General features: G+C 34.8%; 1 protein-coding gene across 10 annotated transcripts in view; it reads right to left on the bottom strand.

Moving 5' to 3' along the window:
* Window positions 1-3,641: 3,641 nt before the first annotated feature.
* The window catches only part of LOC128232771 (ankyrin and armadillo repeat-containing protein-like), a 45,764-nt gene continuing 32,755 nt past the window's right edge, over window positions 3,642-16,650 (bottom strand). For all 10 annotated transcript variants that reach the window (XM_052946550.1, XM_052946559.1, XM_052946504.1 and 7 more), the window contains 8 exons: window positions 14,914-15,067; window positions 13,793-13,963; window positions 13,562-13,674; window positions 13,001-13,117; window positions 11,965-12,123; window positions 11,012-11,436; window positions 8,931-8,986; window positions 3,642-5,959 (listed from right to left, as the gene is read on the bottom strand). In XM_052946550.1, coding sequence (XP_052802510.1) covers window positions 5,688-5,959; window positions 8,931-8,986; window positions 11,012-11,436; window positions 11,965-12,123; window positions 13,001-13,117; window positions 13,562-13,674; window positions 13,793-13,963; window positions 14,914-15,067 — 1,467 coding nt within the window. In that variant the 3' untranslated portion in view covers window positions 3,642-5,687. The remainder of the gene's footprint in view (window positions 5,960-8,930; window positions 8,987-11,011; window positions 11,437-11,964; window positions 12,124-13,000; window positions 13,118-13,561; window positions 13,675-13,792; window positions 13,964-14,913; window positions 15,068-16,650) is intronic.

Below are 16,650 nucleotides of genomic sequence, written 5' to 3'. Positions count from 1 at the left end.
AACTGTTCTTGAGTTATTTTATACAGACAAATAATGGTGTAAAGACTGATGATCTACCACCATGGTGTGAAGACTGACCAATCTACCACCATGGTGTAAAGATTGACCTAAAGACTGACCAATCTACCACCATGGTGTAAAGACTGAAAGATCTACCACCATGGTGTAAATACTGAATGATCTACCAACATGGTGTAAAGATTGAACGATCTACCACCATGGTGTTAAGACTGACCGATCTACCAACATGGTGTAAAGACTGACCGATCTACCGCCATGGTGTAAAGACTGACCGATCTACAACCATGGTGTAAAGACTGACTGATCTACCACCATGGTCTAAAGACTGACCATTCTACCACCATGGTGTAAAGACTGACCGATCTACCACCATGGTGTAAAGACTGACCGATCTACCACCATGGTGTAAAGACTGACTGATCTACCACCATGGTGTAAAGACTGACCATTCTACCACCATGGTGTAAAGACTGACCGTTCTACCACCATGGTGTAAAGACTGACTGATCTACCACCATGGTGTAAAGACTGACCGATCTACCACCATGGTGTAACGACTGACCGTTCTACCACCATGGTGTAAAGACTGACCGTTCTACTACCATGGTGTAAAGACTGACCGATCTACCACCATGGTGTAAAGACTGACGGTTCTACCACCATGGTGTAAAGACTGACCGTTCTACTACCATGGTGTCAAGAATGATCAAAAGACTGACCGATCTACCTAAATGGTGTAAAGAATGACTGCTCTACCACCATCATGATGTAAAGACTGACCAATCTGCCAGCATCATGGATGGTGTAAAGACTGACGGTTCTACCACCATCCTGGGGTAAAGACTGACCAATCAACCACCATGGGTTAAAGACTGATCTACTACCATCAGGGAGTAAAAATGTGTATTACATCACTTCGGTCAATTTGTTTGGAATGCGTAACACTTCTAAAGTGAAGTGCCATTGCTGAGGAGGATTTCAAATAAAATTTGCCCATCAAGTGCCTTGTTTTCAGAAACAATCGCTTGAATGCATTAAATATTTTAGATGTTTTTAAAAGACTTATTTTCAATAACCATGACTCACCTACTAACCACAAAATTAAAAAGGGTCAATCATCCAATGAAGTTTCCTGATCCTAAGTACAGATAGGAAGTTGAGAAGATTTATCTTTTACAACACTGGATGTGATCTTGACCTACTGACACAAAACAGCAAGGATCATCTCCTGGCCAAGTTATTTTTCATGGCCCATGATGAAACTGTTGTATATTACAAGATCAAAAGTGCTGAAGGTGACCCTGACCCCAAAACAATAGGTGTCATTTTCCATTGAGGTCCTGAGTTTACCGTATTTGGCATATTAACTTATGCAAAAATTACTTGCCCCACTCTCATAATGAATGCGCACAAAAGACACGGAAGCCAAGGAAAGAGCACTAGAAATGCCACCAAACAAATACATCGACCTTTGCTTTGTTTGTACCAACCCAAAATAAACATTTGCATGAGCTTTGTATACCCCCAGTGGATTGGTCGGATTATATAGGAGTTACCTTGTCCCGTCTGTTCTCCATTACTCCATGTTTTTAATGCATTGACCTCCAACTTTATACACATTGACTTTGTTGAGGAGAAGTGCTGTACAGAAGAAAAAAAATATGTATGGTATTTTGAGAGTTATTGCCATTGGATTATTTTTATACTTGTACCTTTTTTACTTCTCTCTCAACGGGCAATCTTGTCTGGTGTATAAATTGTAAAGTCTTGGAGGTATTGTCTTCAGACTTCATATACAGATAGATCTGATTGAGGAAAAGTGCAGTTCCCAGGAACTATAACTCTGGGTGCAGTAGTTTTAAACTAATTTCCCTGTTAATTTTTGACCAGAGCCTTCATACTTGAGAAGTCCTTCAGGTATGCACTTCAAACTTTACATACAAATAGATCTAATTGAGAGAAATGCAGTAAACAGGAACCATAGCTCTGGCTGTAGTATTTCTCAAGTTTTTGCCCTCTTAATATTTATACTTTTTTTGTCTGGAGCAGAACTTTTTAAGTATATTTACTTAAAATTTCATCTACAGATATTTCTCATTTAGGAGAAGTACATACCGGTAGTCATATATGTACATGACAAACGAACCGTTGCTTTTGGTGCAGTAGTTCTTGACTTCTAGCCCTGTTTATTTTCATACGAGGTCATTACTTAAAACTTCATACAGATATATCTCATTTAGAAGAAGTGCAGTGCACAAGAACTTGTGCTGTATTCTTCTATTTATTGCCCTTTGTTTTTCATACTTATTTTTTGTCAAGAGGCAGAGCATAACTTGAAGTGTTTGAGGTATTAACTTCATATACAGAAAGATCTTATGAGGCAGAGCATTATTTGAAGTGATTGAGGTATTAACTTCATATACAGAAAGATCTTATGAGGCAGAGCATTACTTGAAGCGTTTGAGGTATTAACTTCATATACAGAAAGATCTTATGAGGAGAAGTGCAGTGCACAAGAAAAATAACTCTTTGTGCCGTATTTTTTTAGTTATTGCCCATTGTTTTATTGTAATCCTTTGTCATGAAGCAAAGTTACTTTTCTTAATTCTGCTGGGAATATCGCAATCTGATCTAGCGTATTTTACTTCCCTTCCTTTTTTGAGGACTGGTAAAGATGGCCCAGACCTTTGACATTTGACATGAAGTCTTATGTAGTGGTTCTTCACCAAATCTGTTCAAATAATGTTCTTGATCAAGGTTGGTTTCAGCCAAGGTTGTAAAAGTATTGTTTTTAACTTTACTGTAACTCGCATTCACATCAACAAACCTTTTATATGCATCATCATGTGGGAAAGTTTTTAGTCCATACAAATAGCCAATGCATAATGCATTGCCTAAAACTCAAATCCCATTGATTCTCAGGTGAGTGATAAAGGGCCACGATGGCTCTCTTGCTTCTATGGCCCAGACCTTTGATATTTGACATGAAGTCTTTTGTAGTGGTTCTTTACCAAATCTGTGTTTTGAGTCAGTAGGTCAAGGTCACCTTCAGCAGTTTTTGATCTTTTAATATACAACAGTTTGATCAAGGTCCATGAAAAATAACTTGGCCTTCTTGCTTCTATTACCAATTACATTGACCTTGACCTCCATATTTGTACAATGCAATTTCAAGGTATTTCTCCAATTTAGCTTGCTCCATACCATGTTTCATCACTATATGTCAATCCTAACCAAAGTTATTGAGCAGAAACCACCGGTTTGACGACCACTCACTCACAGTTTAATCTCATATTTATTGATGAAATCCTGGCCCCAATTTCCCTTACAACAGGATTAAGCTAAGCTCACTATTTTAGTTGTTCTATACTATGCGTCATATTAACTTCTTTAAAGAGTTGTTAGAAAATTATATAGGAATAATCTGTATGATTATCTCAATAAACCATTTATTATTTATCAAAATCCGTTTTTTATATGTATATTGGCTTATTGAAATAAGCGACTTAAGCCTGTTAAGCTTAAGAAGTTTCAAGAAATTGGGGCCTGGTTAATACCATGTTTTGGCCATGTTCCTTTCAAGGTCAGGGGGGAAGGGGTTAAAACATTCAACACAGGAAAACAAGTGATAGAATTTCATTATGGCTAAAATTCATTCCATAACAAACAGAAAATAAATTTCAAAGTATAAGAACAAAACTAGAGCACAGACATTAAGTTATAATATTGAAATATTGAAAATATGAACCACGACAAACAAAAATGGGTCTGTCAGTAAATTTTTAAATCAAGCTTTTTAAATTGTTCATATATACCAGTAAGGTGTTTCAACTACCTTTCATCTGCATGGACTTTTAAAGGTGCGCAATATAGGTTGCTGCATTTTTTAATTTTAATGCATTATCATGCTGAACTCATTTGACTTGAATGATCCAAACAAAAAAATGTATGGTTTGCATACAAATACTTATATTTTGGCGCTTTTATTACTGAATTTGTGGCCATGTAGCTATTAATTCAGAAAAAAATCATTAACTAAGGCTAATTTTTTTTTGTCTGTACACAAATCATATTTTTTGTTTTGTTTTAATCATTTTAAGTCAAATGAGTAAAAAAAAATAGTATTAATAAAATGCATATAAATTTAAAGAATTTTTTTGGCATCAAACTATGAGCCCCTTTAAACACATCACACCTTAGGGGGGCATAATTCCATATAAGTCAAAGGGAACTATGACATCATATTCCATGCTTTAGTGATAGTAACTATAAGACCTATCCCTGCGTGTCGCGGTTCATATATCAAAGAGTTCGTACATTTCCATATCAAACAAATAATAATAAAATTATAAACACATTCCTAACAATTTAATTAAAAACATGGCATTGTATGAATAAAAGTAATAATTTATTCTACAATAAATGTATGTGTTTATGCAATATTTTAGAGATTCTTTCCTTCTCTGAATGTAAAACTGCTCTACTGAAACTAAAGCTTTGTTCTATTTTTTATTGTAATTAGCTCGTCAAAAATTAAACTAACTAAAATATATATATATACCAGATATTAATTAAAAACTTCGTTTATATTTTAACCTGAGCATAACTTAAAAAGTCTTATTCACCTCAACAGTCACCTCAATCTCTGGTACACATGTGGCAGGAAACAATGTGCACATTTATAGCAAGGCCCATAACTCTGGCTTTGAAAGATGTTGATTATGTCCCTTGTTTAACTTATGTCGACATTCAATTAGTAACGCTCTCTTTTGAAACTTCAGTTCTAATATTGTTTTAAATAGTTAAAATAAAAGAAATGCTATAAAGTTAACATGAAAAACAAATACTGTTAACATAAAAATAATTCTTGAGATGATCCAGCAATTATTTCCTTAAACCGAAATGTATTTTGTTTTTAGATTATTTAAAGAACATTTTTTATCATTATATATGTGTGAACAAATTAAATGTATAGCTAATGATATTAAAACAAAAACAACTACACAATTATCAAACCAACAGAAAACAATTCTCGATAAAATACATGAAAATGTTGAAATGAAATGAAATATTTTCAACGAAACCAACAATCATGTCATTATTTTCAAGATTTATTTTAAGATTTTAGTTCTGATCTGAATGCAGCTTTTTGTGTTGAAAAGAATATGTATAAACTTGATATGGTAGATTTACAACACAAAATGACTAAACTTCAAAATTCTGCTGCATAGGTAAATAAATTGTTTAAAAGAACATCAAAACAATGACTCACTCTCAAAAATGATTCATCAATTAAAGAGAATAAGTTGCAGCAAAATACATAAATTATGCATACTTTTTCAACTGCAGTTTATTATAAAGGATAAATTATGTTTATATAATGAATACTGTTCAATAATAACTATCACAGTTTCAATGCATATCTTGCCATTATTGTGAAAATGTACTTTTGTCAATCGTTTACTAATAGTAATAAATTAAAAAAATACAAAAAAATTACACATGTATAAAATATTCCTGATTTTTTTTAAATTAAACTGACTAAATACAAAAAAAAACTGTATGATTTTATAACATACACATATATTAACAATTTGAATTTCACCAATTTGAATTTCAACATTTTTAAACAATCATTTATATTTTGTACACATTCATTGATACATTTACTTTTCCTCTTTCCAAGCTCTTAATTTCGTTTTAAACTGTCCGTGGTCTGGCGATTGAACATTGATTCGCGCTGATTTCGTAGTCGATGATGATGGCGGACGTGTGTATGCAGTTGACGGGCGCGTTGACGATGGTCGACTGTCATCACTGGACCGACTCACAAAAATGGTTGGAGAATTGTTTCCACGTGCCGGTGCTGAAACTGCTCGGCTCATTTTTGACATTTCCATTTTTCTTGATCTTGGCTGAGTAGTCATTGGCCTTTGGCCTGAAAGGAGAGGGAAAATTGTAACGATCATTGATTTTGGTAAAACTATACAAAACATAATTCATACCTGTGAAGATCTTGAAAAAAATGTTATACAAAAATATGTATTTGTATTTTGAATTAAGTTGCAAGATTAATTTATTAATGAAAATAATTTGTCATTACCTCCCAAGTCAATGTTGATCAAAATAAATGTCAGGTGTCATACAAATTTAATATACAAATATACCTATACAAATAATCATAAATTTATAGTCATGCAGTTTTAATCACATTTCATGCCTTTAATATTTAAAACTGTACTCTCACAGATTGAGCTTTTGACATCTTTTTTAATTTTTGTCTTGGAACGAGCTAAATTTTGCGAAATTCTATTGGAAACCAGTTATAAAAGACTGCCGACAAAAAATTAGATCGCAGATTTTTATATTTAATTTCAAAAATTGATGTTTAATGCATTTTTCTTAAACCGTTAGTTCAGACAGTTAATAACGGTTTAGTAACGGTTTAAGCCATAAAACATTAATATTCGAATGGAAATATAGAAATCTACGATCTGATTTTTTGTCAGCAGTCTTATATCGTTGGTTTGCAGATATTTATGCAAAAATTAGCTCTTTCCAAGACAAAAAAAATAAAAAAGTTGTAAAAATGGTATATCTTTGAGAGTGCAGCTTTAAGCTTCTAACTATGTTGTTTCCCCAGTCACCGTAAGTAAATAAGTTCAGACAGTTAATAATTTTCACTAAACATAATATTTTGCTAAACAATAAATATTATTCAATTTCATGGCTCTACCAGTGTAAGATAAACGTAAAGCCTCCAATTTCTATATGGAATAACGTCTTGTGCTTAGCCCTTGAATTAATGAATACATGTATGCCGTTTGATACGGCCATGCTTAATTGACTTTATCATCAGGTGGGAAAGTTATTTGTACTTCATAATTTACGCGCATACTCTAATAACCCCTAGTCAAGGGCAGTCTTCGACGTAACCCACTCGACCATCGACCGAGTCGAGCTGTTTTCCGCTCGGTCGACTGAAAAAATCAAGTCACTAGCCCGCCCTGTCGAGTGATTTTTTCCCGAAAAATAATTATCCGAAAAAATACGGTATCCGTATCTGTTACAACAGGCTACCTAGACGCTTATTGAAATGCGCTTAATAGACGCTTGCACTATGACTGGTTTACCGCGATTCGCATCAGATCGATAAATGCTTATTCAAAATGTAACATTTCGTGTACTTGAGGGACGCTTGAAAAATTGAGAACGGGATACAGTCTATTCGTGTAGCTGTCATTTCTTCACACTGAACGATGTCGCTTCTACGTTAATTCTAAGGAGCTACCCCGAAAAGAAAGGCTCCTGGTGACAAGCCTGATGCTAAAATGGAGGTAACTAAGGTTTACGAAAAGGCAAGAAAACGAAAGTTCCAGTCAAGACCAAGAGAAGAGGACGACTTGGAAACACTCGACTGAATGATTTGATGGCTATCAAGATCATGTCTCCAACCATCGAAGAGTTCGACCCTAAAGCAGCCATCGCTGAATGGATGGTAGGTTAAATACAGCAGGAATTAATATAGTCATTAAAAGTATATGAAACTTAATGAATTCAAAAGCATGACAAACAATAATTGAATAATCTAGATATGTTTTAATAATACAATGTACATGTTCACAATTTCAGACCTCAACTCCATCTGGCCAGACGACATGAGTAGGAGAGCGTATAAAGCAGCCTGCCAGACCCAAGGAGGTCATCACCCATGCAGACTCTGATCTCGACCAGGCAGATGAGATGGACCAGGCAGACGAGATGGCAGACACACGCTCTCAAAGTACCAGTGAAATCCAGGTATCACAATCAAACAAAAGATCTCAGTTACAATATAACTGTTTGTACTGAATTTTACAAAAATTAGTAAATACTATTTTCGGTTGAACAGTTATTTTGACAAATCAATTTTATGCCATTTCATGCATTACTTTTAGTCAACTACGACATCGCTGGTGCAAGAGAAGATGATGTATGATGGAGACGATAGTGACGGAGAAAGCGACTGCGAGATGTCAGGAGACCTTGTGTTTTCATTGTTGATGGAATACAGTAGAGATTAAAATGAGAAAACAGTTTACTGGTGTTATAGCTTTATTACCTTACACATATATTAAAATATCTCTGTTAAAAAGTTATTTTGGTTCGGGCTAGTGAAACTTGATTCGGGCTAGTGCTTTTTCCAGGCGGCTAGCCCGACTGGGCTAGTGCTTGAAAAAAAATAGTGCGAAGACTGCAAGGGTCTTCAATGTGTTGTCTCTGAGTCTCAGAACTGAAACATGCTTGTTTTGAGTCAGGCCCCAATCTTAGGCAAATACTTGAGTCATTTCTCAAACTCAATTTCAACTCATTTTTCCATAGTATGAAATACTGGGGCTAGGTGCCTATTTCAAATACCAGGCAGGAAAAAACGCATCATAACACATTACAAGTCCATGCAAGTAGAGCCTGTAAATGACATATTTCTGGACTCATAGCTTTATTAATTTAGAAGCTCTAGAAATTCATATTCCTTCGCTTAATCTAGATTTTGGTGGTTGCTTTTTTTAAGATATAAAGGCCAAAAAACTTACCGACCCGAAGATGCTTTACATAAAACCAATTACACATTGCCTTAATCAGGCGTAAATCATTTTTAAAAAATGTGCGTCTATTAGAATATTTTTGGTATAAAGTATGTCGATACTCTTTTATTAAGCTCAGTTATGAAGACAGCTTTGAGCTTATATAAATCACTCTCGAGTCAGTTTCCTGGGTAGAAACCAGTTCTGGTTCTCTCTGAGAGGCCTAGAGCAAGTATCCCTGGTAGGACTCGACTCCAGGACCTCTTGGGCGAGAGGTGGTCACGTATACTACTACCGGTAAACTATTGATCACCCTCATTGCATGAAATGAAAACATTGGTATACCATTGACTCCGATGTTACTGAAGGGAATAACAGGAGGGCCGCCATTTATTTCCAAGCTGAAAATGAAGGAAGGAACAGTTTAGAGAAAATTGGGTTGTTAGTATAAAATCTAATGCTAACATGCTAGTATGTGAAATAAATTATGTTTGAGGTTAGGCCCTACTGCTGCCAACCGGGTAAAAACAATAACAATTATTATACCTCACTTTTGTCTACAATGGTAAAATCCCATTTACCGAAAAAGAGCTAACGCCTCGGGTGACATTCTGCTCTCGGGTTGACAAAATCATTGTCACACATGCTGCCATATGATATTTATATAATGTTCAGTTAATTTTTTGATGAAACCAGAAATATTGCTTTTGTACTGTTATAAATGTGCCATTTTGCATGCAATAGATACTGAAAACTTAAATCTTAGTATCTTAAAAGTCTGTCATTGATTAAACAGGGAAAAATGTTTAAATTTATAACACTTAAACATAAACTATTTCACAGTACATGCAGTTTATAACTTATTATGAAGTAGAAATTAACATAATTTAAACGGAATATGGTTTGCGAAAAACTAAAACACTTTGAAAGGTTAGTGTTCAAAATTATATTTTGCCCAACCGAAAGGCAGTATTTTTCAAAACTGCTGTACACTTCTTTTGGTAAATCAGCAGTCAGTTGTTACTGATTTTGATCAGGAGACATGGCTGAGTCAGTAGACAAAATATAATCTCGAACACTAAGCTTGTTCAATGGTTATAAGTCTATGACAAACTGGGCCAGTATTTGTAAATGCCTTTCTATTTTGGCAAATGCATACTCGTAACATTTAGCCATAACTTAATTTCCTATTGCTCAAGTATGCCATGAACAATTTTATGATATTCTAACATGTTACAGTAGATTTAAAGTGATCAACACCTTGGACCTATAAATGGGTTTATACCACTAAAAACTCTATTCTAAGGAAAAAGAAATAAATTATTATAAACAAGGGTGGCAACTGTCACTAAATACGCCCTTCCCTATTTAAGGACACCTAGTTGGGTGATAAGTAGGTACGCTTAGCCAAATTTGGAGAGCGAACTCTGTCAAGACAGTTCTTGCACATTCAAGGGTCATTACTCTGGGGCAATTGAGGTGACATGGCTGGTTAACCAACCTGTCCAAAATATTATGCCAATACACATTCTGACCAAATTTGGTGGTGACTGAACAAATGTTGCTAAAGTTATTGAAGGGACAACATACTGGACACCGCCCAGCCACAAATCAGCCGGTTGGCCTGGCCATCCGTACACCCCAGGTAAGTGCTAATTGTAAATTCTATGCTTTTTTAAAACAGGCATATGAAAATCTGATTATTCTGTTTTCCTAAAACTAAAATACAATAAAAATGTTTTCCAAAAACAAAAACATAAAAGAAGGTTTCCAAAAACAAAAACAAAAAAAAAAGGTTTCCAAAAACTGAAATACAATAAAACTGATTTCCAAAACCAAAAATTAAAATAAAATTGTTTACCAAAAATATCATAAAACCATTTTTCAAAAATAACATTTTGCATGTAAATAACAATGTTAATGATTTCTTCTATTTAAATAAAGAACTCATACTTATCATACATTTACCTACAAAATAAACCATTTTGAAAACATAGGAATGTATACTGTGTTAAAACCTTTTAAAAGTATCATACATTTTTTTACATAAGCAAATGCAAACATTATGGCTTCATTTCAAATATTATTCTGTCAATCAATTTTTGTGCCTATAACAAGTTATAGGGGGGATAAATGTGACAGAACGTTATGGCAGCATGCAACTAACAGTTGTGAGAATAATGGCGGCATCTAATCAACCAGCATACGACCACATTTTGTAATGTCACAATACTAAGCAAGTGTCAAAAATAAACCTTTAAATCTAAATAAGACTATAAAAATATTTTCAGCCAAACTTTTTTTTTTTTTTTTTTTTTCAAAATATGTCTCTTTACTACTATCAAGAATAAAGAATAAAAAAAATTGTACAATGATGGCTGATAAGGCGGCTGGCCTAAAATTCATATCTTTCTTTAAATACATACCACTGTGACGGTAGTCCAACAGTTTTAGCACGTTTGAAGTTTTCGATGAAATCGGAGCTGATTTTCGAATCTTTCCCAATATTGTCCATCAATTTCTTATACAATCCTGGAGTATTCCTGCACGCCCCTAATAACAATCGTGCCGCAGTTTTGTTAAATGTCAAATACCCTAATGCCACAGCAACTGCACTGCGGACTTGCTCATTAGTCGACGATAATCGATCGACAAGCTCGTCAATCGCTCCTGTAGTAACCATGGCGTCGGGAATTCCGGCACGTGTGTGCGCAAGACTAGACAGGAGACTGCTGGCTAAAACAATGACGTTGTCATCATCGGAGCCTAATTTCTTCACAAGTAACGTTACACCCTGGGCGGTCAGTGATACTTGATCTCGGTCAATGATGACGCGGGCTAACACAACAATCTGTAATGAAAAGGAGTATTATGATTATTATTGTTATGTCAGAGTGGAAGGTTGACTTCATGCCTGTCTGTGAGCTATACTGAAATAAATCTACTTCTTTGACACAATTATTTAATCTAAATGTAAGAATTTCTTCTGTCAAAGACTTTAAATATTGAATGAATAAATTCAGTAACACTTCGAAGAATGTAAATGTTTCTAAATGCAAATCCTGAACAGGAATTAATTCAAACCACCCTTGATATTAGCAAATTTTACAGCCTTTAATTTAGTATTTCAAATACAAATACGCAGTTATTCCCCCTGGATATGACTAAAATCAGTGCTTGCATACTAAATATCATATTAAATTTTTAACAAACATTCATTCCCTGCCAACTAAACATAGTATTAAGAGTTTTACACAATTTTTCTAACCATTTTTACCTGCATATTTTTTTATTAAATATCCTTGCGTAACATCTTCAATAAATTTGGTAAAACATTAAGTTAAAAAACATTTTTAAATGTTGGAGGCATTTATCGCACCTGGAAGGCAGCATAACAGTTGTGAAATTCATCTAGGGAATCTATGAATGGTTCAAACACAGAGTACTTGATACCGCCCGCCTCTCTAATCGCGTACTGTTGTGGTGTGTTGTTGAACGCAAATATAGTCAACGCCATCCCTGCCTGCAGCCGAATGTCCTGTCGAGGAGACAAAATAAGCTTGGAAGTGAAAATCATGATACCTACACACAATTACCCTGTTTCATTCAAGAGTATATGGTGAAATCAAAATGTTACAGGTACATTAATATAAGTTAAATGTGAGGTTAGGTTTCCATATACTACTTTAAACCCCTAGTGGTTTCCTGTTTGGCCGACCGTTCCAATGTAGGGACAAATAAAAGACTAGGTTTCCATATACGAGTTTAAACCCCCAGTCAACTCCTATTTCAGTGACCTTTCCAAGGTCGTAGCCAATATGTTGGAACAAATTTGAGGTTAGGTTTGCATATACTAATTTTAATCCCTAGTCAACCCCATTTTTACCGACCGCTCCAAGTTGGGTACCCCAATGTTGGGACAAGTATAAGACTAGGTTTCCATATACTAGTTTAAACCCCAAGTCAACTCCTATTTCGATGACTGGAGGCCATAACCCCAACATTATTATTGATGATATTTTGATGCATTCAGTCATGTGAGGTCTGTCTGTATTGTTTTGTGATGTTGTGCATCTCTTGTTTACTGTCTGTTAGGCCTGACCCATGTGCCTGTATACACCTTTATTGTTTAACTACCTGGTTTGTCCCTGTGGTTTCCCTTTCATTAATGGTGGAATAAATTAACCTTAAGTTTCACTCTCAGATTTTAATATATTTTTTCTGAATTGACATGTCAAAAAGTTTGCTACAAAATTATGGTATGTCCTAGGTTTTTGCAAAAGTCATAAAACACATCCCAGTCATAATATGTTAATGACTTATTTTCACTCGTAGATAAATTTGATCAAAAATCCAGTGATAAGACACATTTGAAATTCAAAGATTGTCACACATAAGTATATTTAGTACCTTACCATATTTTTGGACTTGAGCAATTCCAGTAAGACCTCAAATCTGAAGTCAGCTTCTTCATTGAGTATGTCCTGGTTTTTCGTGTTACTTAAAATGATACACCCTAATGATATTGCCACCTGAAAAAAAGTGAAACGAAAATAGGTCATCCATTAGTGTCAAGATTAATTTACTTGAATCAGTTTGTATATAAAATATATTACTCAATAAGGCCTGCATTCTATTTCACAATGTCAGAGTTTGTCATCTTGACCTTTGAGCCCAAAGCCATTCATTAACAATTGTCTTCTGCAAGGACAAGCCAAAAACAAAGATTTAATATCCCGCATCATATACTAAACCTGAAGTGGGCATCTTCTTGTCAATCACAACATAACTGACAAGTTTCATGATACCTTATCAGTTCCCTCTGATATGGGCACATTTTTGTAAATCTGAACATATCTTAAAAGTTTCATGATCCCATGTGGACTCCAATCTGCTTAGTTGATAGACAGACCATTCAACAAACATCAATGGTACACTTCTATGACCACCCAAACGCTTACAAAAAGTAATCATACCTCAACTTGAACCTCCTCTGAGATGGGATCATTCAGTTGTTGAACCAGGAGGGGAATAGCCCCTTCTTCAGCTATCTTGTTTTGTGTTGTCTTGTTATTGCGGTATGCAACACCTGTACAAATATGAAATAACAATCATTACATGGTCAACTGATGTTTACTCAATTTCTTTAATAAATTCTCATCATTTTTTTAAAACAGTATTTTAAATATTTTAACCCAGTGACTTACCGACACACAATATTCCAAGCACCTTTATGACCATGAGCGTGACCTTAGCAGATGTACCCAGTGAGCGCTGGCGTCGAAGCAGACGTACAAGTTGTGAAAAACAGTCCTGCTGAGCCAATCGGTTCTGGTTTTCGATACTTTCACGTCCCAGGGCAATACACATCATACAACCTGGATTAGTTTATAATCATCTTTAAGTTATACTCTAAACAGTTAAAGAGACCTTCTCATGTTTTTGGACCAAAGATTAGTTTCCATTGTAATGCATCTGGAAACACTTTTTTATCATTAATTAACTCTATGTTATCGAAAAAGTATGAAAAAGTATTTTGGTTTAAGTTGGGTGCAAACACACGTGATAAAGTCAAGGAAAGAAAAGAGAAACAGACGCCTTAACCACTAAGCCACAACAACTTATACAAAGTGATAGTTATTTTGACCTTTTAACAATACATTGATAACATCACATGATAACAATCAACAAATCAGGCAACAACCATTTGCTCAAAGCCGTTATTAATGCTAATGAAAATTGTGGTCAATATTTCAGCAAACCTCAACAATTGAAGAAGGGTTCACACTTTTGGTATCTTAGTTTAGCCACACTTTATTTTGTAGTACAAAAAAGTGCATTTTACAAAAACATGAGCAAGTCCCTTTAAAAGAATGTTCAAAAAAGTTCAAATACTATCTTCAGCACAATTTGAATAAAGATAATGCATGCTGCATGAACATTTGAATTTCTTACATGTGTGACTGATGATAATCTGTGCACAAAATCTAAGAAGAATCAGTTATTTACAGAATATTAATCTAAAAAATAGAACATTTGATATTGCACCAACTGTGAGTAAAAATATCCCAACCCACCAACTTTGAGTAGAAATACCCTACCCACCAACAGTGAGATGAAATACCCTGCCCACCAACTGTGAGTAGAAATACCCCATCCGCCAACTGTGAGTAGAAATACCTCACCACCATCTGAGATTTGAAATACCCCCAGCAACCAACTGTTTGTAGAAATACCCCCCAGCAACCAACTGTTTGTAGAAATACCCAACCACATCTGAGATAAGATAAACCCACCCACCAATCAAGAGCAGAAATACTCCACCCACCAACTGTCAGCAATTTTTCCGTTGGCTCCAGCAGCATCTGATGTATGTGTGTAATGCCCGTTATCTCGGCAATGTATTTTTCTTGAGTTTTCGTGTGTCCCGCCAGAGACCACAGCGCACACGCGCCCTGTTCCCGTACCTCAACACTGATATTCTGTAAATACAATGTTAAATATGAGTTAAAGAGCTTGTCTGCTGTTTCCTTGACAATTACTGAAAACAAAGTGATGGATCCTACTACTCATAAGAGATTATATTCAACATATCTGGCAAAAGAAATAACAATAATGCAATAACATGTATATGTATCAATGTTTACCTATTCTTTGATGGGTGTCTTCGTAATAAATCAATTGATTTCTTAAAAAAATGAATATCTTAATTCATGTCAAGGAAGATTTATATGTCTGTGATATATTAATATTTTAAGAAGAATCTACCCTTAAAAGAAAACTAGTATACAGCTAAATCTTTGGTCCGACTTCTTACACAAAATGCAATCATTGAATATACTTGAAACAGAAAGATAGCTCAAAATTAAACATAAGAAATTTCACCATTTCAACTGACACATCGAAACAAACGGTACAAAACAAACATAAGAGAGGTAATAGCATAACAAGAACACCCCACACAGATGCTAACACTTATCAGCTATTTTGGTAATTTACTGTAATCAGGTATGTTCTACTTTTTGACATGACATATTAAAAGAATCTATGCCCCAGGAAATTGTAAAAAAAAGGCATAATACACTTGTCACTTCTTAAGCCTTTCATTCTCATTCGGTCAAGGGGCATAACTCCACTAACATTTTGACCATATTTCTGAGCTTGCTACACATGAAATGTACATACTGCTATATTGAGCATGCATACCAAGTTACACGTTACATCTTTCACCATTTCTAAGGTATGGCCAACATTAAATCTTTTGCACACCGCTCTTAATGACGAAACCAAAACTATGACAATTCCTTGACTTTTTTCTTTGTTACTCAGACCTGCTACAAAGAACTAAATAAGGGTCGCTAAAGTCAAACCACATCATACATACCAAACTCTTTAAGACAGATTAACAAGAAAAAGAATACATAATTATTATAACTTATAAATGTTGTAAATCTGGGGCAAGGTCAGCTTCCTATAGATGGGATTATCACATGGGGCCATGATTACCATATTATATCATGCATAGGACGCACTTTTTTACCCCAAATTCTCGTCTTAAAAATTGCCTGCGTCCTTTCTATGCTATTAGAATTTCATCTGTTTTTTTCCAAGTCCATTTCAGGACGAAAATATCGGACCGGGGAAGAACGCAGTAATAGTAAGTATCTGTACTGCGTCACCGAAGAGAACAACTGACACACGTAAAATCACGCAAGTTAACACACGCAGAAATATATTGAATGTTTACTTTAAAATGATTTATTGAGAAATAAATTGAAAACAAACACGAGTGTTTACTTTTTTATAAAAGGGACGCTACTAACAAAAACTCGATGTGAGTCAGCACTTTAACAGGATTGAGTTATAACGGCAACGGAAAATTTGGAAAGGAGGTAAATATCAATTAATCGTTGTTCATGATTTTAATGTTTCGATATTTTACAAAACATGTTGTTGCATGTTACTGTTTTAAAAAATTAATGAAAAAATGTGCATAACGCAAAGTAGCATTATTGTCACAATCAAATCTTTTCAAACGTGCGAAGGTGTGAAAAACACCCGCTGT

This window comes from Mya arenaria, chromosome 1 (assembly GCF_026914265.1).
Source record: "Mya arenaria isolate MELC-2E11 chromosome 1, ASM2691426v1".
NCBI lineage: Eukaryota > Metazoa > Mollusca > Bivalvia > Myida > Myidae > Mya > Mya arenaria.
The sequence above is the reverse complement of the archived record's forward strand: the minus strand, read 5'-3'. Positions and strand labels throughout refer to the sequence as shown.